We start from the raw sequence: 19253 nt of genomic DNA on the forward strand, positions 1-19253 counted from the left end.
GGACAAAGCGGTGCATGTCGTCTGTAATCCCAGTACTTGGGGGGGGGGGCTGAAGCGGGAGGATGGAGCAACCTGTCCATGTAAGATTCAGCCTTTTCACCTCCAACCCCCTACTAAAAAGGGGGAAAGAAAGTAAGAACACTAAACCCAGTCGTGTTAATTCAGAGAAAACTATGTATTCAGTGTCCAGCACCCTGATGTTCAGTAAGAATTATGAGTGAGCTCTGTAGGCAGCAGCGACCCTGGCTCTACCGGAGATGCCGCCGCTCTTCTGGGCGTTGCCGCTGACACTGGCAAGGGGACTCTGGGGACAGACACTCACTGCATTCTAGGGCATTCCCAGTCCCTGAACAGCATCATCTGATGAGTTCTTTCCGGGTCCTGGCCTCAGTTTCCCCACTAGGAAAATGAGAGTAATCCCTTCCTTGAAAGATGGGCACGACAGAGAGAAAGAAGGGAGAGGGAGAGAATGAGCCAGGAAAAGGAAAGGAAGGGAGAGGGAGGGGTGAGCGGGATAGAGATGGAGGGAGGGAGGTGACGGAAAGGGGAGAAAGGAACCACACCGACGTGCAGACTTGTGAGAGAAGTTGAACTCTTTCAAAGCGCTTGGCACCATGCCTGGCCCAGAGGTGAACCGGCCTGTTTATAAGACGTCGCTGTCACAGGATCCCGCGCTGGAGATGACCGGGCACGTGCCACAGATGCTGCCCGAGAACCCAGATCTGGGCGGCCCACGCCCACTGTACCGGGTCGGGGTCTCTTCCTCCCAGTGGAGCCCCGAGGTGCAGCCTCGTCTCTTAGCGGCGTCCGGGCCCAGTAGTGAGCGAGGGTCCGGGCGTGCCCGTACCCCCCACCTCCTGCCTCAGTTTCTGGCTCTCCAGGCCCGTTACGCCGCGGAGTCCAGCCCTCCACGCCCGAGGCTGGGCGGCGATGCGGCCCGCCTGTCCCCGTGAGCTCGAACCCAACTTCTGCAATCTCGCGAGGCCCCGGCCCGGCCCCTGACCGACCCGCAAGAGGTACCTGAGCTGCGACTCATGCGCTTCTCCCAGCCCGGCGGCAGCTTCTCCTCGTCCGCCATCTTCCCTCCTGCCGCAGCGCCCGCTCCGCCTCCGCGGCTCTGACCCCGCGCCAACCTGCGCCGCTGCTGATTGGCTCGTTCAGTAGAGACTTCCATTGGACGGCCCCGCGGCGCCTCAAGCGCTCTAGCATTTTATTGGACTCACCGGCGATTTCCTGGCCCGCCCCTGCACGTACTCTCCGCCCACCGTCCCGACATCACTGCTGATTGGCCCATCTGGAAACAACGTCCATTGGACGCCCAGGCTTCCTTTAAGCGTCAAAGGTCTCTGCAACCTTCCTGGTGGGCTTAGCCCACAGAGTAGAGCTTATTGATTGGATTCTGCGACAGCCAGTCCGCCTTATTGAGCCGCTCACGGAGGTCGGTCGGCCTCTGCGCGGAAGCGGCTCGCTGGTAAGCAGGTATCTGGTGCATTTGCTGTATTTTACCGTTGCCATAGCAATGCAGTTGCCTTGGTGACGAGAAGCTAAGTGCCCAAAGCCTAAATTTGGCTTTTCAGTTCTCCTCTTCCCACCTGTTTCCTCTAAAGCGAGTGGTCCTTTTTCGTTTTTGCAAAGCTAACCATTTCACTAGTCTATTCACCCACTTTCCAAGTCTTTTTTTTTTTTGGAACCTACTTAACTTATTCCTTCTCCATCTGGCTCCTTCCTAAGTCCTGGCTGGGTGATAGCACTGCCACAAGGATGAGGAAAGGGAAGAGGGTGGGCGGCTTGGACGACCAGTTTAAGTCAATTGACAGTTTATGGAAGAAACTGACGTGGTGGTGCATAACCAGCATTCAGGGGTTCGAGGCCAGCCTGGTCTACAAAGTGAGTTCCAAGGCAGCCAAGGTTACACACAGAAACCCTGTCTGAAACAAAACAAAGCAAAGCTGGGCAGTGATGGTGCACGCCTTTAATCCGAGCACTTGGGAGGCAGAAGCAGGCGGATCTCTAAACTCGAGGCCAGCCTGGTCTACAAAGTGAGTTCCAGGGCAGCCAGAGCTAAACAGCGAAACCCTGTCTCGAAAAACCAGTAGTGATATTTCATTTTATTTTAATAAAACTTGCCTGAAGTGCAGAGAGTAAAACAGCCACAATGGCCAGCCTTACAGACCAGGCCGCAACAATACACACCTTTAATCCCAGTAGCCACACTAGTTTGCCGGAGAAACCTGGCAATGCACGCCTTTAATGCCAGAACTAGAAAGGATTGTAAAACGGGAGGAAAAAGAGCTGCGCTGAGGTCTCAGCCAACAGCCGCGGGCCAATGGTTCCCTGTTGAGATCCCGACTCCAGCCCAGGAGCAGTCTCGGAAGCGAAATTGTAAGGGGACTAAGAGGAACGCGTTTGGGACGCCGTTAGCAGCTGGAAATAGGGAATGGACTGTCAGACCAGACTTCCATCCTGTCCAGCCTGCCCTCCTTTCAGTCTTTTCATATTGTTATTCTGGGTTTGGACTGCGCTGGGAAGACGACAGTTTTGTATAGGCTGCAGTTCAATGAGTTTGTAAATACTGTACCTACCAAAGGATTTAACACTGAGAAAATTAAGGTAACCGTGGGCAATTCCAAGACAGTCACTTTCCACTTATGAGACGTAGGTAGTTAAGAGAAGTTAAGGCCACTGTGGAAGTCATATACCCGATGCACAGATGGCATCGTGTTCGTGATGGACTCTGTAGATGTGGAGCGAATGGAAGAAGCCAAAATGGGACTTCATAAAATAACTAAGCCATCAGAAAATCAGGGGGGTCCCTGAGCTTATAGTCGCTAACAAGCAAGACCTGAGGAACTCGCTGTCTCTCTCAGAAATTGAGAAATTGTTAGCAATGGGGAAACTGAGCTCGCCAGCCCCTTGGCACCTGCAGCCCACCTGTGCAATCATAGGAGACAGACTAAAAGGACTTGAGAAACTACACGGTACGATAATTAAAGAAGAAAAATGTTGCGGCAACAGAAGAGAGATGAGTGGCCGTGCCCTTAGTGTGGGTGTGGAAGGTTTCCGAGGGCTGGTTCTGACGAATTGAAGAGAGCCTGGTTTGCCTGTCTGCCCTCTCAGATGCTATCACAGATTTGTTTGGTTGAACAGTCCCCGACTTTGTTGCCTTGGGAAAGATGAGTAAATGCAATGCTTCTTAAAGTGCTCTCTTCTCCCCGACCCACAGATCTTTTGGTACTACCATTTTGAAGAGTCAAAAAAGGCTGGTAATTGGCCAGAAAACAATTGTGTGGAAATATTTGACCTGAAGTTAGTGAAATAAAACTTTGAAGAGTGAAAAAAAAAAAAAAACGCATACAACAACAACAAAAAGAGAGCTCTCAGACAGTCTCATTCTGAGATTCTTGGGAGGCAGAATCGCCATTTCAGACTGAGGTAGAGGTACGAGCCAATGGCTAGCTGTTTTACTTTTCAGACCTTCAGGTTAAATTACAATTTCTGAACGGGGCGGTGGTGTGGTGGCGCATGCCTTTAATCCCAGCACTTGGGAGGCAGAGGCAGGGGGATCTCTGTGAGTTTGAGACCAGCCTGGTCTACAGAGCTAGTTCCAGGAGAGGCTACAAAACCACAGAGAAACCCTGTCTCGAAAAACCAAAAAAAAAAAAAAAAAAAAAGGAAGCACTTGCTCTTTGCTTGCTCGCCCACTCTCCCTGGCAGGTCCACTTCTTTGCTGGCATTAGAACTTCTTCAGGATTCTGGCATGTAACTCAAGGCTAGCTGAGCAATCCTGCCTCACAGATTCCTGGACTTTACCCTGAGACAGCCACCTTTGGAATAGTTGGACCATAACCATAAGCCCCTCTAATAACCCCGAGTGTTTGTGTCTACATCCTGCCAGTTGTTTCTCTACAGAACCCTAGTACAGTGGCTTTTAAAACACATCTATGTAGCCCATTGTGCTACTCACTCCTATAACAAAATATCCGGTAAAAGCAATTTTAGGATTTTACCAACTAGCTACATACCCAGCTGCTTTCCACTTTTTCAGATGGGGTCTCTTGCTTAGATTGGTCCTACTTTGGCCACTCAACGTAGCTTTGTTTGTTTTTATAAGAATGTAGTATGTGTTTCTGTGAGTGCTTAGATGTGGAGGGTAGAGGACAACCTTGAGTGTCATTTTAGGAACACAATCTACCTCCTTTTAGACAGTCCTTGGCCTAAAGCATACCAATTAAGATAGACTGGCTAGCTAGCAAGCCCCAGAGAACTTCCTGTCTCTACCTGCTAAATGCTGAGATTAAAAGTGTAAACCTGCCAGGCAGGGGTGGCACACGCCTTTAATCCCAGCACTCAGGAGGCAGAAGCAGGCAAATCTCTGTGAGTTCGGGGCCAGCCTGGTTCCAGGACAGGCTCCAAAGCTACAGAGTTCCAGCCGTGTATCTACCCTCCTTATTTATGAGGGTGACAATACTCATAGGCTCTCTGCCCATCGGTGACTCAAAGCCAACAGCAGAGCTCTGGGTCCCATTCTACTAGGCTACTCCATCATGACTTCAGCAGATTTTTGAGACAGGGTCTCATGTAGCCAAGGATGCCCTGGACACCTGATCCTTTTGCCTCCATCTTCCAAGGGCTGAGATGTCACATGTGCAGCACCAGGTCCAGCCTCTAGTCGCTCTTGAGCTCCCCTTCAAGGAGCCACATACAGGACTGTAACCACCAGACACCAGCTCTCCCTCACGATACAACTTCCACACAAGTATGACAGCAACAAAGCAGCACTGAAGTTTTTATTCATGTGAATTATTAAAAATGGGCATCTATACCATGTCAAATGAGGGTGGGAGAGGAAGGCAGGGGAGGCAAGGAGAAGGAATTCCCGTCTATTGGTAATACAGCTCCAGGTTCATCCCATCATGGATTTCATCTGAGGACAGGTATTAAGGAATTCTCATTGAGGGCTGACTCTACCCCTCTAAACACTCACAGCTGGATCCTGGGCTCAACACCCAACCCTGGACTAAGGAAGCAATTTTGGAATGGGCACTTTGATCTAAGAACTCAAGCTATAAATAATGTAGAGTATCCCTGAAGAGCACTGAGAAGGCTAAGCTGTTTGCCACCAAAGCCTGGTGTAGTCAGATTCTCAGGTGCCCCCCCCCCACTATCACACAGACAACAATACATTTTCTTAAATGTTCATACTCAAGCTGGAGAGCTGGAGGGAGATCTCAGCAGTTGAAGAGCACCCAGAGGAACTGGGTTCAATTCCCAGCACTCACGTAGTGGTTCCAGGAACCTGAAGCTTTCTTGCCAGCAACAAGCATGCATGTGGTACACAGACATAACTGCAGAACCTCACCCCCAATTTTAAAAAATCATACTGGTTGTCAACTACAGTCACCTCTGAGTTACACTCCGCCCTCACTTCCTGTCCAACAACCATGTGGAGCTCAGTCATAAATATTTTGAACCTGATTGTTAAAATCCTTCTGAACCAAGTTAAACTATTCTACCACCCTCCTCAACAACAAAATAATTCTACAGTACCCATTTTCTCAGTAGTCACAACAGGCCACATTTTAAGTTAAATATCCCACTTTCTTAATTTCCTTGCAGGTTTCAGTATAGAACCAGAACTGAAAAGGATACAATCTCCCAGAGACACGTGGTCCTTAAAAATCGTGTACCTGAGGGACAGATACAGTTCAGTTCAGAGAGAAGCTGCTTTGGTGGGTGGGGTGGGGGTGGGCTTTTGTCTTGAAAGCATAGCTGATCCTTCATGGGGGTTGCCTGAGGCGCTCCCCCAACCAAAACCTTCTAGCCTAATGCGGACCAGCGCACTTACCACTTTTTAAGAACGATCTTATTCCACCGGGTGCCAGTTTGAGCCGCTATCAGTTTCTTCAAGTCCCCGATGGTGTCATCGGTGCTGGGCACGAAGGAGTTAAGGTAAATGGATGGAAGAGATAGAACGAGGAAGATGATGTTAGGCCTCCCCATCTACGTCATTTAACTACAATTTCCCCACCATCGCCAACTGCCCCAGAGACCACTGCCAGTCACCCCTCGGAGGATACTTGCACTTGACGCGGACTTTCTTTCCTAGACGGTCGTTACAAACCACCTCAATCATTGTGGCTGGACCTACGCCGGGTAGAGGGAGAGGAAGGAAGGCAGCAGTGTCAGGACTTTGCGGGTCTTCCAGACGCCCAAGGACCTTTCTCGAGTTAAGTTCTTTGGTCACGCTACCCCGAAAACCGGACACAAATCCGCCGCAGCCCTGGTCCAGGGTCTCAATGGCGCGGACGCTAGTCAGTCGCGTCTTCTGCCCCTTAACTCCCGCAGGCCCAGCCCCGCACCCCCTGGCTTCGCCTCTCGCATCCCTTAGCCTCCCGAGTCTCAGCCGCTTCCCGTGATCCCGGGCCTCTCGGTTTACCTCGCTCACCTCTAAACCCCTCGAACTTATCGACGACACAACTCCTACCTCGAACGCCGAGCTCTGACCCGATTTAAGGCAAGCAACAGGAAGCGGAAGTGCTATAACGGAAACACCCGCCCTCAGTTGCTTCCAGGTTCCTGGCGTTTCGGTGGCGCAGTTTTGGTGAGCCGAGGCTGGGTAAAAAGGCTGAGATTAAATGACGATCCTAGTGGATTTACAGCCGACGTTGAAAGCGATGTTGGAGATCCCTTCGTTTTGGAGGAGGCCCAGAGGATCCTCAGAGGCGGGGTGCTCTGCCATCCCCAAGCCAAATGAACCTACCGAAGAATCCCGGCTGCGGAGGGGCGGAACTGGAGTCATGCAGGTCCCGTGGCTTTCGGGCTCTCTGCTTTTATTCAAAGCTCAGTCTCGGACCCTGGGCCTGCCTTTCCCCTCTGACCGGAGTAACTGTTTCCGAGACCCGAGTGGTGCAGACCGCAGTTGATGAAAGTCAAGCCGGAAAGCCATGTTGCACACCACACCGTACGTCCGTGTCTTGCCTGCGAAGATGCTGGAAACAGCTTACCAGAAAAGATCTGCTTTTTTTTTTTTCATTTTTTAAAAATCTTCAAGGGTCCCCTTGTTTCAGATTACAGAACCGCAATAGGTGATGGGAGAGGAATCCCATACTACATTCAACCAGTTTTCACCTCTACTGATTCTACTGAATGATTCCTTTAGCAGACAGGACTCTCAGTAAGGTAAGCACATATTGACTCATTTTTTAAAATTAGCTTAAATTTTTTGAGATAGGGTATCGGTGTATAGACCAAGCGGACTTCGAAATTGTGATACTCATGTCCAGCCTCGAAAGTTGCTGGTATTGTATAGCCCTGTGTGTTAGAAGCCAGCCTGGTCTATATAGCGAGTTCCAGGACAGAGCTTTGTAGAGAGGCTGGTTCAAAAGAAAAAGGGGCTGGAGAGATGGCTCAGAGGTTAAGTGCACTTTTTAAAAAAGAAAAAATTAGCTAATACCACTTATACAAATTTTATCCTTATGCGTAGGCCGCAAAAAGCATTACTTTCGCTTTTTATTGCTGCTTGTGGCCACGCCTTCCTGGCTTGGCAGGCCTGCCGGCCCCTCAGCCTCACCGCATTTACACTTTTTGGTCTGGAATGAAGTCCTTAGTGTTTTAATCTGTTCCAACCTCTCACCGATGCCTCATTTCCGTTTCCAAAATACTTCCCAGGCTCTATGGAGAGTGAGCTACAGACTCGTGCATACGTACCAGAAAAGTGGGGTTTCTTTTTTTTCTCTTTTCTTTTCTCTTCTTCCTCCCTCCCTCCCTTCTTCCCTCCCTCCCTCCTTCCTTCCCTCCCTCCCTCACTTCCTCCCTTTCTTTCTTTTTTGATGTTGGAGATCGAGCCTAGGGCCTTCTAGCTTGTAGCCAGGGGCTCTCCCACTGAGTTGCACACCTAGCTCCTTGCTCATCCATTGCTTCTGCCTCCAGCGATGTTTTTAGGGTTCCGTCCCAAGTCTTAGGCACTCCTCCAGTCCTGACTGTCCCCCCCAATCCCTCCCTGTGCCGCCCACCCATTCCAAACTTGCCTTCATCCCCTGTATTGGACCTTGTTCCGCCTAAGCTGGGCTTTACAAGTTTGCTCTTTGGCCCCCTGGTTCTTTCTTGATAGACCTCTGCGCCCCTTCCCACTCAAGTCATGATTTCTCGGCTTGCTGCTGTTAGCTTTCCCCTGCCCTCTGGGCATACGATCTGCTCCCAGCCTGGTCTCTGCCTTGGTCACATCCCTAAACCTCTTTCAGCTCAAGTACAGCCTTCTGAGCACGCCACTTGACTCTGCGCGCCCCGTAGTCTCTAGTCTCTTTCTGCTGAAGCTAAGCCTGACTGCCTCCTGCTGCTCCTTTGCCCCTGGCTACACCCGTCCGCTCTGTCGAGGCTTTTTACTCCCCAAACATACCCCCAACCCCCGTCTCTCGCGCGGCTTTCTCTGTCTCCCTCCCTCTCCCCTCCCCTAAAGCCCCGTCCCCTGGGCTTGGCCACGCCCCAGAGCCACACCCCTCCGGCCGGAGCCTCACCTTCTAGGCCTGCCGCTTTCCGAACCTCGTCTGCTGGCCTCGGCTCGCCACGTCTCCAGGCTCTGGCTACGCCCTGAGCCCCCCTCCTTGCCGGGGCCACGCCTTCTGGGTGGCCCCTTGGCCCCCTGGCCCCCTCTGGGTTAGCTGCACGTTTTTAGCGACACTTCCTGGCCACGCCCCCGGGACGCCCCGAGCCCGCCTTCTGGGTTTGCTATCCGCCTTCCACCCTGGCTCTAGCCACGCCTCGTATCCCCTCCTCACCCAAGCCACACCTCGGTTTGCCTCCCCCAGCCTCACCGCTGCTCAAGTCTGGCCTACTCAGACTCCAGTCCCTGCCTACCACCAGTCTTCCAGCCGGGCGGCCCAGCCCCGGGGCCTCAGCCTCTACCCTAGGAAAGGAAGGTAGTGCTCCTCTGCAGGCGTCCGAAAGTCGCACAGGTTTGGCCAGTCCGGCCACCTCAGCGCCCTCAGGGGAGCGCGGGCCTTGCCGCCACCGGAAACGGAAGCGCAGGACAGCAGGACCATGGCGACGCTGTTTGACCTCCCAGACTTGGTGCTCTTGGAGATCTTCTCATACCTCCCGGTCCGGGACCGGATCCGCATCTCCAGGTGCGGCCCCGCTCCTCGGGGGAAAGAGCCGGGCAGGGGCTCAGCAGGAGATGCGAATCCGGTCCCAGCAGGCCGGGGTCGTTCTAATGGCCGGTCCACTCCTTCAGGGTCTGTCACCGCTGGAAGAAGCTAGTGGACGACCGGTGGTTGTGGCGACATGTCGACCTGACGCTCTACACGGTATGCGATAGGCGGGACCCGCGGACAGTTCACGGAGAGCCAGCCTCCTGCCCAGAAGTGGGGTTCGCTTTGTTTTGCTTTCTAGTGTTTATTTGCTCGTTTTATTTGTTTATTAATTTTTCTTTCTAGATTTTTTGTTTGTTTCTTTGGGGGAGGGGAGGTTGTTTTGAGACAGGGTCTCTAGTCCTGACTGCCCTCACACTTCCTTAAGAAGCTGAGGATAACCTTGAATTTCTGATCCACCTCGACCTTCTAATACAAGGATTACCAGTGTGGGTCCCTATGACCGGTTTCTGTGATGCTGGAAATGTAATTTTGGCTCCCTGAGAGCTAGGAAAGCACTTTACTGATTGGGCCGAGGGCTTCCAGCTCACTACCCCTGACCTCAACCTCCTTGGTGCTAAGGTTACACAGGTGTAGGCCACCTTGTCTGGCCCAGAAGTATTTGGTTTTTATTTGTGGTCCCCCCCCCCCCCAAGACAGGATTTCTCTGTAGCCCGGCTATCTTGGAACTCACTTTACCCTCCTTCCTTTGGCTCTAAAGGTGGAGCTTGCACCGACGTTCCCAGCTGGTTTGGTTTTCCTTCCCTCCCTCCCTCCCCTCCCTCCCTTCCTTCCTTTGTTTTTTTCTCCTTCCTTCCTTCCTTCCTTCCTTCCTTCCTTCCTTCCTTCCTTCCTTCCTTCCTTCCTTCCTCCTTTCCTTTTCTTTTCTTTTCCTTCCAGGGTTCCTCTGTGTAACAGCCTTGGCTGTCCTGGAACTCGCCCTGTAGTTCAGTCCTCGAACTCAGGAGATCCACCTCCCTCTGCGTCCCAAATACTGGGATTAAAGGTGTGCACCACCACTGCCGAGCTTGGTTGGTTGGTTTTGAAGTGAGTTCATGCTGTGAGTTCCTGCATGTCTATCCTGGCACTAGTCCTTACCTTCTCAGCAACCCCCAGACCTCAGTTTCTCATCCAAGAAATGGGGATTAAAAAGAGTGCTTATTTGACCCTAATGAAGCCCTGGACTCTATCCCTAACACCAGGAGATAAGAAAAAGTACCTGCCTGCCTGATGTATTGTAGGACTTAGCCAGTTGCATAGGGAGATGGTTTAGACCATATCTGGTCTCCAGCATATGATAAATGAAAACTTATAGCTATTATCGATTTTTTGGTTTTGTTCTCTTTTGGTTTTTGAGATGGATCTCATGTAGCCCAAAATAGATTCTGGCTATAACTGTTCATCTCAAAGTGGATAAAGTGGACAAGAGTTTATTCTGGAGCCAGATGTGAGTGATTGTGTCTTGAGAATACAGTTAGTCTTCCTCAAATACATGTTTAAACCTAATGGTTACATGAAATTTTATTTATTTATTTATTTATTTTTGAGGCAGGGCTTCTCTGAGTCCTGGAACTCACTCTCTAGACCAAGCAGACTGGCTTTGAACTCTGAGAGGACTTGGGGTGGGGGGAGGCTAGAGGTTAGGCTCTCCTAGTAGCCCTGACAGAGACCAGGCCTCAGATTCGGTTCACTAAATTGGGACAGAGCTAAGCAGACAGTCCTCAGGAAAACCACAGCTGAGGAACAACCAATCAGCAGGCGCCCCACAGCCTTCTGCTAGCTCAGCAAGTATCCCATGACCCCTTCTGCTGGCTCAGCAGGCGCCCCCCCCCCAAGTCTCCTGATAACTAGAGATAGCTTCTGTATCCTGCTACTGGAAGGTTCCTAACCACTAGGACCTTCCACCAGTCAGCCCCCAGACTCATCATTCCTCCACCAATCAGATAAATCCTTCCTCCCTGGAATTCCCCTAACTCCAATTCAAAGAAGCTTTTGACCTTCTTGGGGGGTTGCCATGTACCACCCCAATGTTGGAATTAATAAAGCGCTCTTGCTGTTGCATACGTGGCTGTTGGTCTTTCCTTTGGGATTTCTCTTGGACCCTAACAAACTCAAGAGATTCCTGAGTGCTGGTATTAAAGGTGTTACTACCACCGCCCAGTGAAATATTATAGTAACAGAATAGAGAAAGTCATATATCAAGACACCTTTCAAAAGGTGGAGCCATCTCTCCAGCAACTCTCTGAAAAAGTGGTCAACAAAATCTGTACTGTAAAGCTGAGCCTGGTACAGGCCTGTGATCCCAGTTACTACACACACACTCAGGCTGAGGGAAGAAGACCATAAATTCAAGGCCAGCCAGGGCGACTTAGCTAGACCCTGTCTTGAAATACAGATTCAGAAAAGCCTTGGAACTGTGACTTTGTTCTAGCATGTTTTCCTGGCCTGTATGCCGCCCTGAGTTCATTCCCCAGTGCCAACAAAAACAAGGGTATGCTCTGAACTGGTGAGGCTGAGTTCACAACATGTCCTGGATTCCATCCCAACACCAGCAATGAATCTCTTGTTCTCTGCAGCTTTTTTTCTTCTTTTTGGAAAAAGTGTACATTTTTTGTGTATGCACAGGTTGCAGATGCATGTGTTCAAGAGCATGTAGGGCCAGAGGTTACTGAAGGGCATCTTCCTCAACTTCTTTCTCTCTCACACACACACATTTGTGCACACACATGTTTGTTTGTTTGCTTGCTTGCTTTGTTTTGTTTGACACAGGGTTTCCACTATGTAGCCTGAACTTGGTATGTAGACCAGACTAGCCTGGAATTGCCTCCATGCCCACCCGTGCTGGGATCAAAGGTGTGTGCCACAACTCTGGACTGTTTGCTTATGTTTGAGACAGACTCTTCCATGAAGTTGGAACCTACTGATTGACTAGACAGGCTGGCCAGAACTTTGGTCCTCCTGCCTCAGTCTCCCCTGTGTGCTGGCTGGGTTTGAGGACAAGTTACCCAGCTTTAGGGAAGGAAACTGGTGGAAGAGCCAAATCCCAGTGGGACACCAGAACCCAGATCCCATGCATGTCTGTCACCAGTTAGGTAGGTCTCTGAGAGCCCCTGTACCCCTCACCCAGTCACCCCAATCTCTGGCTCTTACAGATGCGTCCGAAAGTCATGTGGCACCTTCTGCGCCGATACATGGCATCCAGGCTGCACTCGCTGCGCATGGGTGGCTACCTGTTCTCTGGCTCTCAGGCCCCACAGCTGTCCCCGGCCTTGATGCGGGCCCTGGGCCAGAAGTGCCCCAACCTGAAGCGCCTGTGCCTGCACGTGGCTGACCTGAGCATGGTGCCTATCACCAGCCTGCCCAGCACGCTGAGGACCCTGGAGCTGCACAGCTGCGAGATCTCGATGATCTGGCTGCAGAAGGAGCAGGATCCCACAGTGCTGCCACTGCTGGAATGCATCGTGCTGGACCGAGTGCCAGCCTTCCGGGATGAGCACCTGCAGGGCCTCACCCGCTTCCGAGCCTTGCGCTCGCTGGTGCTGGGCGGCACCTACCGGGTTACCGAGACCGGGCTGGATGCCAGCCTCCAGGAGCTCAGCTACCTGCAGAGACTGGAGGTGCTGGGCTGTACCCTATCAGCCGACAGCACCCTGCTGGCCATCAGCCGCCACCTCCGAGATGTGCGTAAGATTCGGCTGACCGTTGGAGGCCTCTCAGCCCAAGGCCTGGTCTTTCTGGAAGGAATGCCTGCCCTGGAGAGTTTGTGCTTCCAGGGACCCCTCATCACCCCAGAAATGCCTACACCTGCTCAGATTGTGTCCTCTTGCCTCACCATGCCTAAACTCAGAGTGCTTGAGGTGCAAGGGCTGGGCTGGGAGGGCCAGGAGGCAGAGAAGGTCCTGTGCAAGGGCCTACCCCACTGCATGGTTATTGTCAGGGCCTGTCCCAAAGAATCTATGGATTGGTGGATGTGAAGGCACCACCCATCCATCCCTGGGATCTATCTAGCTTTTAAAGTTGACCTTCTCAGCAGCAAACTGAAGCATGTACATTAATCAGGCTTGAGGAAACCGGAGGTCACGAGGAAAAGAAGCCAGGACCTTGGGGCCTGCAGAGCTGGGGTTTTCTGTCATCTGGATGTCCTCAGCCTTGTCACCCAGTCTCTGGGAGGCCCAGTTCACACATTTAGGAACAGGCATCATTGCTACCTCATGATTCATTTGCATATCTTTACCCTCCACCCTTTCCCCCAGTACCTGGGGATCAAACCCACGGCCTTAGGTACATTAGGCCAGCACTGCTGTGCTCCTGAGCAACACTGGAGTCCTGGATAGCCTTCATCTCTAAAGGACCCCAGAAGACCACTATAGAGGGGCCGTTTTCAGGGTGCAGGTGGGCAGAGTTCAGGGTTCTGAGGTCTGCCTGGTTGTCTGCCAGATGCTTGGGAAATGAGGTCAGGGGGCAAGGAAGACAAGCTGTTGAATTGTCCTAGTGTTCAAAAGGATTCTCAATGGTATTTTCTGTATTTTGTATCCTGCCTTTTCCAAGTTTTCTACAGTATATAGTATTTTACTATTAAAGAAAAATAATGTTTTTTTCAAAGTGTATTCCGTTTATTTAACGAGGGTTGCTCCTCCCCAGTACTTACTCACGTGCAGTTTTATTTATCCTTTATTACAGTTCCTTGTTTTGTGTTCATGTGTTTGTGCTGTAGCAAACATGTGGAGGCCAGAGGACACTGTAGGGATCAGTTCTCTCCTTCTCTCCTGTGGGTCATAGGGATCAAACCTAAGTAAGTGCTCAGTCTTGGTGACCAGTGCCTTTACCATTCAGCAGCCTTGCCGGGCTATTATTTTTAGACAGGAGCTCATTAATGACCCTGAACTCCAGGTGTAACTGAGGATGACTTTCAAGTCCCGAGTGCTAGGATTTTAGGTGTATACTGCCACTCTCTGTTATGGGATGCTGAGGATGGAAGCCAGGGTTTTGAGTGTGCCAGGCAAGCACTCTACCCACTGAGGCACATTACCAGCCCTTTGCAGGCACCGTTCTTGGTACGGGGCTGCACAGTGAGCAGATGCAGTTGGAAGTGTAGATGGCAGGAGCCTAAAGTAAACATATCTGTGAGCCAGGCGTGACCAGTATTCAGGAGATCAGCCTACAGGGCTACAGTAGAATGAGACTCAGTCTCCAAAACAAAAACATCCTCGGGATCATTTCAGAGCCTCTCAGGCAGAAAGCCAGGGTTGGGATGCAGACACTGTTTAGAGTGGGCCTCTTCAGAAATCAGAGGAGAGGACAGCTAGGGAATGGCAGGAAAGGCCAAGTCTAGAGACTGGGTTCCAGGGTGCGCCTCAGTGGCAGAGCCCTTCCCTAGAATCCAAATTGGGGGGAGGGGGGCCTGGCAAGAAGACTCAGGAGTGAAGGTGCTTTCTGCCAAGGCTGAAGATCTGAGTTCCATCCCAATGGTGAACAGAGAGCTCACTCCTGCAAGTTGTCCTCTGACCTCCACGCGTGCTGTGGCATGAGTGGACACCTGCATTTGCACACATGCGTGGACACATACACACGCACACACAAATGTAACAACGAAAAGACCCTGAGATAGAAAATGAATTGGCCATTTTCAGAAACAAGAACATGTCTTTTTTTGTTTGTTTGTTTTTTGTTTTTGTTTTTTTTTTCGAGACAGGGTTTCTCTAGCTTTGGAGCCTGTCCTGGAACTTGCTCTTGTAGACCAGGCTGGCTTTGAACTCACAGAGATCCACCTGCCTTTGCCTCCCAAGTGCTGGGATTAAAGGCATGCACCACCAGCTGGCAAGAAACAACATTTCTGTAGCATAGTCAACCAGGAAAAAGATGGAGCCTGTCAGGTCAGAGAGATGGAAGCAGGGCCCGTTTGTGGGGCTCAGTGTGTACTGGTGCCTCTTCCTGTTTTTTTGAGTTGTAACAGCTTGATCATGCAGGTGCCAAATGCTTGGTGATACCGAGCGTATAACTTTGATCTGAGCTTGGGGACAACGTACATCTGTGGTCTCACCACCTGCTGTGGGTTAGGTTATCTGTTGGAGCTCTAAACCCAGAGGTAGCTGCATTAGATGTGTGTTGGGAGGGATTAGGTCAAATGGGCAAGTCCCTCATGAATGAGATGAGTCCCTGTCAAAGATACTTCTGAGAGGGGCTGGGGAGCTATTGAAGTGTGCAAGAGCACTTGCACACGCGTGAGGTACTGAGTTCAAATCCCCAGCGCCGACAGAGAAAGCCACACAGAAAGCCAGCCTAGCTCCAGTTTTAATGAAAGAGACTTGGTCATCCATAAGGGAACAAGGCAGGAAGTGACAGCAGCATATCTTAGCATGTGCACACGGGTGCAGCCTCCTTCCCCCACATAGTTAAAAATTGCTCCCTCCCTACGCCCTCTGCCATTGCACAATGTGACCGACCATCCGAGGACACAGGAGAAAGGCATGTGACCCGTGAGGTCCTCAGCTGACATCACACCTACAGCTTGATCTTGGACTTCGAAGCTTCCACAGTTGTAATATAGTGATATATTATTTGTGTTTTAATAAATAAAACTTACCTGAAGGTCAGTGCAAAGCAGGCCAGACTAGTCAGCCACACAGACCAGGCAGTGGTGGCATACACCTTTAATCCCAGGAGCCACACTAGTTAACCACACCTCTAATCCCAGCACTAGAGAGGAATATGAGGCAGGATGAGACAGGAACGCTTTCTCTTTCAGTCTGAAGTTATCAAAGAGCTTTCTAATGGCTTGGCTGCTTTTGCCTTTCTCATCTTCAGGTTGAGCCCCGATATTGTTTATTATTCAGGCCAGTACATTTCTGGGTGGGGTGGGGTGGGAGTGCAGCCAAGCGTGTAGCAGTCAGAGGCCAGCTTTCAGAAGTCACTTCTGGCCTTCCACTATGGGTTCTTAGGGTCAAAGCCAGGTGGCCAAGCTTGTGCAGGAAGCATCTTTACCCACTGAGCCCTCTTGGTTTAATTTTTTGAGACAAGGTCTCCCTATGCAGCCCTGGGTGGCTTGGAACTCAGTAAGTAGACTGAGCTGGCCTTGAACTTGTGATTTTTCTGCCTCTGCTTCCCCTGTGCTGAGATTAAAGGTGTGTGCCCTTGCCTGGTTAATAATTTTCAGTTGCCAGTGTTTTTGTGCACACACTTTGACTCTGGTTGAGCTGCTGTACCAGATACGGTGTCCTTGCTTGAGCAGATTAATACATCTCACAGTACATGATGTGCAGCTGTTGTTTAGCAGGTCTTTTTCTCGGTACCTGTCCATAAGGATCCCCAGAAGCACTTTGCTTTCAGTTGGCAAGGGCAGCAGTATAGGTCTTAGGGTTTTCTATTGCTGTGAAGAGACACCATGACCACAGTGACTCTTATAGAAAACATTTAATTAGGGCGGCTCACTTACAGTTTTAGAAGTTCAGCCCATTATCATCATAACAGGAAGCATGGTGGGGTGCAGGCATATGTGGTGCTGGAGCTGAGAGTATTACATCGTGCAAGGCAACAGGAAGTCGACTGACTGTCACACTGAGGGAAACTTGAAAAAAAGGAGACCTCAAAGCCTGTCCCCATAGTGACACACTTCCTCCAACAAGGTCACATTTCCTAACAGTCCCACTTCTTTTGGGGGGCCATTTCCTTTCAAACCACCACAGTATAACTTTACAGTTTTACCTCAAGGATATGTTAACTCTCCAGCCCTGTGCCATAACTTAGAAGAGATGTCGTTTATCTGTCTCTTTCACAAAAATATTACATTGACACACTATATTGATGACATTATGCTGATTAGACCAAGTGAGCAAGAGGTAGCAATTGAACTCATTGGTTCAATATGCACATGGGAGATAAAGCCAACCAAAATACAAGGGCCTTCTACCCCAGTGAAATTCCTAAGAGTCCAGTGCTGGGGGGCATGCAGAGATAGTCCTTTTAAGGTGAAGGATAAGTTATTGCACTTGGGTCCTCCTACCACCAAGAAAGAAACACATTTTTTTAGTGGGCCTATTTGGATTCTGGAAACAGCACATTCCTCCCTTGGGTGTGTTACTCTAGCCCATGTACCAAGTGACTCAGAAAGCTGCCAGCTTTGTGTGGAGCCTGCAACAAGAGAAGGCTCTTCAGAAGGTCCAGGCTGCTGTGCAGGCTGCTCTCCCACTTGGACCATATGATCCAGCAGACCCCATGGTACGCGAGGTGCTAGTGGCACATAGGGATGCTGTTTGGAGCCTTTGGCAGGTCCCTTAGGTGACCTTTGGGATTATGGAACAAGGCTCTACCATCATATGCAAACAACTGTTTTCCCTTTGAGAGACAGCTGATATTGAGCCTTAGTGAAAACTGAACATTTGGCAATGGGCCACCAAGATACCATGGAACCTGAGCGCCTGTTATGAGATGGGTGTTAACTGACCCATCAAGTCATGAAGTAGGACGTATACAGCAGCAGCAATCTGTTATCAAATGGAAGTGGTGTATATGTGATTGTACCTGAGCAGGTCTTGAAGGCACAAGCAAGTTACATGAAGAAGCTGCCCAAATGTCTATCATTTTGACTCCCATTACAATGCTGTCTGCTACCAAGTATGTGCTCCCTATGATAGGTTGTCAGTGTGTCATTCAGGCACCACCCAGATGTGCACAGCTGCAACATTATGTCCTTATTCTGGGATAACCCTGGAAGACACCAGGGAAGGTCTTCCCAGTTGGCAGAACTCTGGGCAGTACACCATACATTTTGTTTGGAAGGAAGAATGATCAGATGTGCAATTGTTTACTGATTGATGGGCTGTGGCCAATGGATTTCTGGATGGTCAGGAATTTGGAAAAAGCAGAATTGGAGAACTGATAAGAAAGACATCTGGGGAAGAAGTATGTGAGTAAATCTCTCCAAAAATTGTTGAAGGATATGAAGATACTTGTGTCCCATGTAAATGCTCACCAAAACATGACCAGCTGAGGAAGTATTCAGTTATCAAGTAGGTAGTGTTGGACCCTAGAGTCTAATCACCGAGGAGGAGTCGACCCCCAGAGACTGTATCTCACCACCACAGCTGATGTAAAAGCATGAGGATTTTATTAATTCTGTCATGACAGGGTCTTCCAGCATTAGGGAAGCTAGAAAGACCCCGAATAACTGATACAGGCTACTTTTAAAGGAAAAGTCACAGAAGCAAATGGGGGGGTATCTAGGGGTTGTTCTTTGACTATTATGATTGGCTTATTCAAAAAGGCTACTATCAATAATTGGCTGGAGAGTGGTTGCCAGATCAGATGAGGTAAGAGGTCACTTTGACCCCGTTTCCCAGGGACTAAGTCAAAACATCAGTAACCGAGTCAATACCTAGGGTTATCTTGCCCCTATTCAATAACTGAGTTCTATTTGGAGAACATTCACAAGGACTCAGGGAGATGATGGAAAGTTCCCAATATTTTAGTACATTTGTGAGCAATTGTTAGGTCCTTGGTTCCCAGGAGAAAAGGAGGGAGCATTACTACTGAGACTGAGAGGGCTCAGAATTGTTATAAATGGCTTCAGAATTTTCTTCAAGTTTTACCCATTCCTTGGACAGTCATCATCTTTCCCCAGCCATTCCTGTCACTGCCCAGTGGACCCATGGTGGCAGATATGGGGTTATGCATGGGCTCAACAACATGAACTTCACTCACCAAGGCTGACTTGGCTACAGCTGCTGCTGAGTGCCAGATCTGCCAACAGCAGAGGCTAGCCCTAAGCCCCAGATATGGCTGTCTTCTGGTGGCAGGTTGACTACATTAGACCACTCTCCATGGAGAGGACACACTTTATCCTTATTGGAGTAGACTGTTATTCTCGTTATGGGTTTGCCTTTCCTGCATGTAAAGCTTCTCCCAAAACCACCATCTGTGAAATTACAGAATGCCGTATCTACAGAAATGCAACAGTGGGCCCACAGTCATGGAACCCACTGATCTTACCATGCCTCCCACCATCGTGAGACAGCTGGCCTCATGGAAGTAGCCTTCTCTCCTCTTTGGTATTTTTTTTTCCTGTTTTGTTTTTGTTTTTGTTTTTTGAGACAGGGTTTTTCTGTAGCTTTGGAAACTGTCCTGGAACTAGCT

At 50.1% G+C, this 19253-nt stretch overlaps 3 protein-coding genes and 1 pseudogene across 10 annotated transcripts in view; 2 read left to right on the plus strand and 2 right to left on the minus strand.

Moving 5' to 3' along the window:
• The window catches only part of Pin1 (peptidylprolyl cis/trans isomerase, NIMA-interacting 1), a 12494-nt gene extending 11324 nt beyond the window's left edge, over nucleotides 1-1170 (minus strand). The window contains exon 1 of the mRNA XM_050125477.1: nucleotides 1021-1170. Within this exon, the coding sequence (XP_049981434.1) occupies nucleotides 1021-1078 (58 nt within the window). The 5' untranslated portion in view covers nucleotides 1079-1170. The remainder of the gene's footprint in view (nucleotides 1-1020) is intronic.
• Nucleotides 1171-2237: 1067 nt separating this feature from the next.
• On the plus strand, nucleotides 2238-3042 carry LOC126490537 (ADP-ribosylation factor-like protein 4A; annotated as a pseudogene).
• A 1717-nt stretch (nucleotides 3043-4759) lies between these two features.
• Ubl5 (ubiquitin like 5) lies at nucleotides 4760-8634 on the minus strand. Of its 5 annotated transcripts, none has more exons than XM_050125480.1 (6): nucleotides 8514-8634; nucleotides 6485-6978; nucleotides 6078-6144; nucleotides 5846-5929; nucleotides 5650-5687; nucleotides 4760-4924 (listed from the first exon to the last, which is right to left on the minus strand). In XM_050125480.1, exons 3-6 carry the CDS (start codon nucleotides 6131-6133, stop codon nucleotides 4881-4883), a joined length of 222 nt encoding a protein of 73 aa, XP_049981437.1. In that variant the 5' UTR covers nucleotides 6134-6144; nucleotides 6485-6978; nucleotides 8514-8634; the 3' UTR covers nucleotides 4760-4880. The 5 variants fall into 5 exon arrangements, 3 of the variants coding, with proteins under 3 accessions (XP_049981437.1, XP_049981436.1, XP_049981438.1); XM_050125479.1 differs by having other exon boundaries at nucleotides 6446-6978; XM_050125481.1 differs by having other exon boundaries at nucleotides 6437-6978.
• On the plus strand, nucleotides 7005-13727 carry Fbxl12 (F-box and leucine rich repeat protein 12). Of its 4 annotated transcripts, none has more exons than XM_050125471.1 (3): nucleotides 7107-7179; nucleotides 9230-9302; nucleotides 12278-13727. In XM_050125471.1, exon 3 carries the CDS (start codon nucleotides 12278-12280, stop codon nucleotides 13097-13099), a length of 822 nt encoding a protein of 273 aa, XP_049981428.1. In that variant the 5' UTR covers nucleotides 7107-7179; nucleotides 9230-9302; the 3' UTR covers nucleotides 13100-13727. The 4 variants fall into 4 exon arrangements, with proteins under 4 accessions (XP_049981427.1, XP_049981428.1, XP_049981426.1 ...); XM_050125469.1 differs by lacking the exon at nucleotides 7107-7179 and adding an exon at nucleotides 8980-9122; XM_050125470.1 differs by lacking the exon at nucleotides 9230-9302 and having other exon boundaries at nucleotides 7005-7179.
• The last annotated feature ends 5526 nt before the right edge of the window (nucleotides 13728-19253 follow it).

The sequence above is a fragment of the Alexandromys fortis genome, unplaced genomic scaffold (assembly GCF_014885135.2).
Source record: "Alexandromys fortis isolate MF-2015 unplaced genomic scaffold, M_Fortis_MF-2015_v1.1 scaffold_242, whole genome shotgun sequence".
Taxonomy (NCBI): domain Eukaryota; kingdom Metazoa; phylum Chordata; class Mammalia; order Rodentia; family Cricetidae; genus Alexandromys; species Alexandromys fortis.

Coding starts and splice junctions, on each gene's coding strand:
- Fbxl12 (XM_050125469.1), top strand. CDS start 9,037: ATGGCGACGCTGTTTGACCTCCCAGACTTGGTGCTCTTGGAGATCTTC. Junction 9,123..9,229: donor GACCGGATCCGCATCTCCAG/GTGCGGCCCCGC, acceptor CCACTCCTTCAG/GGTCTGTCACCGCTGGAAGA. Junction 9,303..12,277: donor TCGACCTGACGCTCTACACG/GTATGCGATAGG, acceptor TGGCTCTTACAG/ATGCGTCCGAAAGTCATGTG.
- Ubl5 (XM_050125480.1), bottom strand. CDS start 6,133: ATGATTGAGGTGGTTTGTAACGACCGTCTAGGAAAGAAAGTCCGCGTC. Junction 5,930..6,077: donor AAAGTCCGCGTCAAGTGCAA/GTATCCTCCGAG, acceptor CTTCGTGCCCAG/CACCGATGACACCATCGGGG. Junction 4,925..5,649: donor CCACGTGTCTCTGGGAGATT/GTATCCTTTTCA, acceptor ACCTGTCCTCAG/ATGAAATCCATGATGGGATG.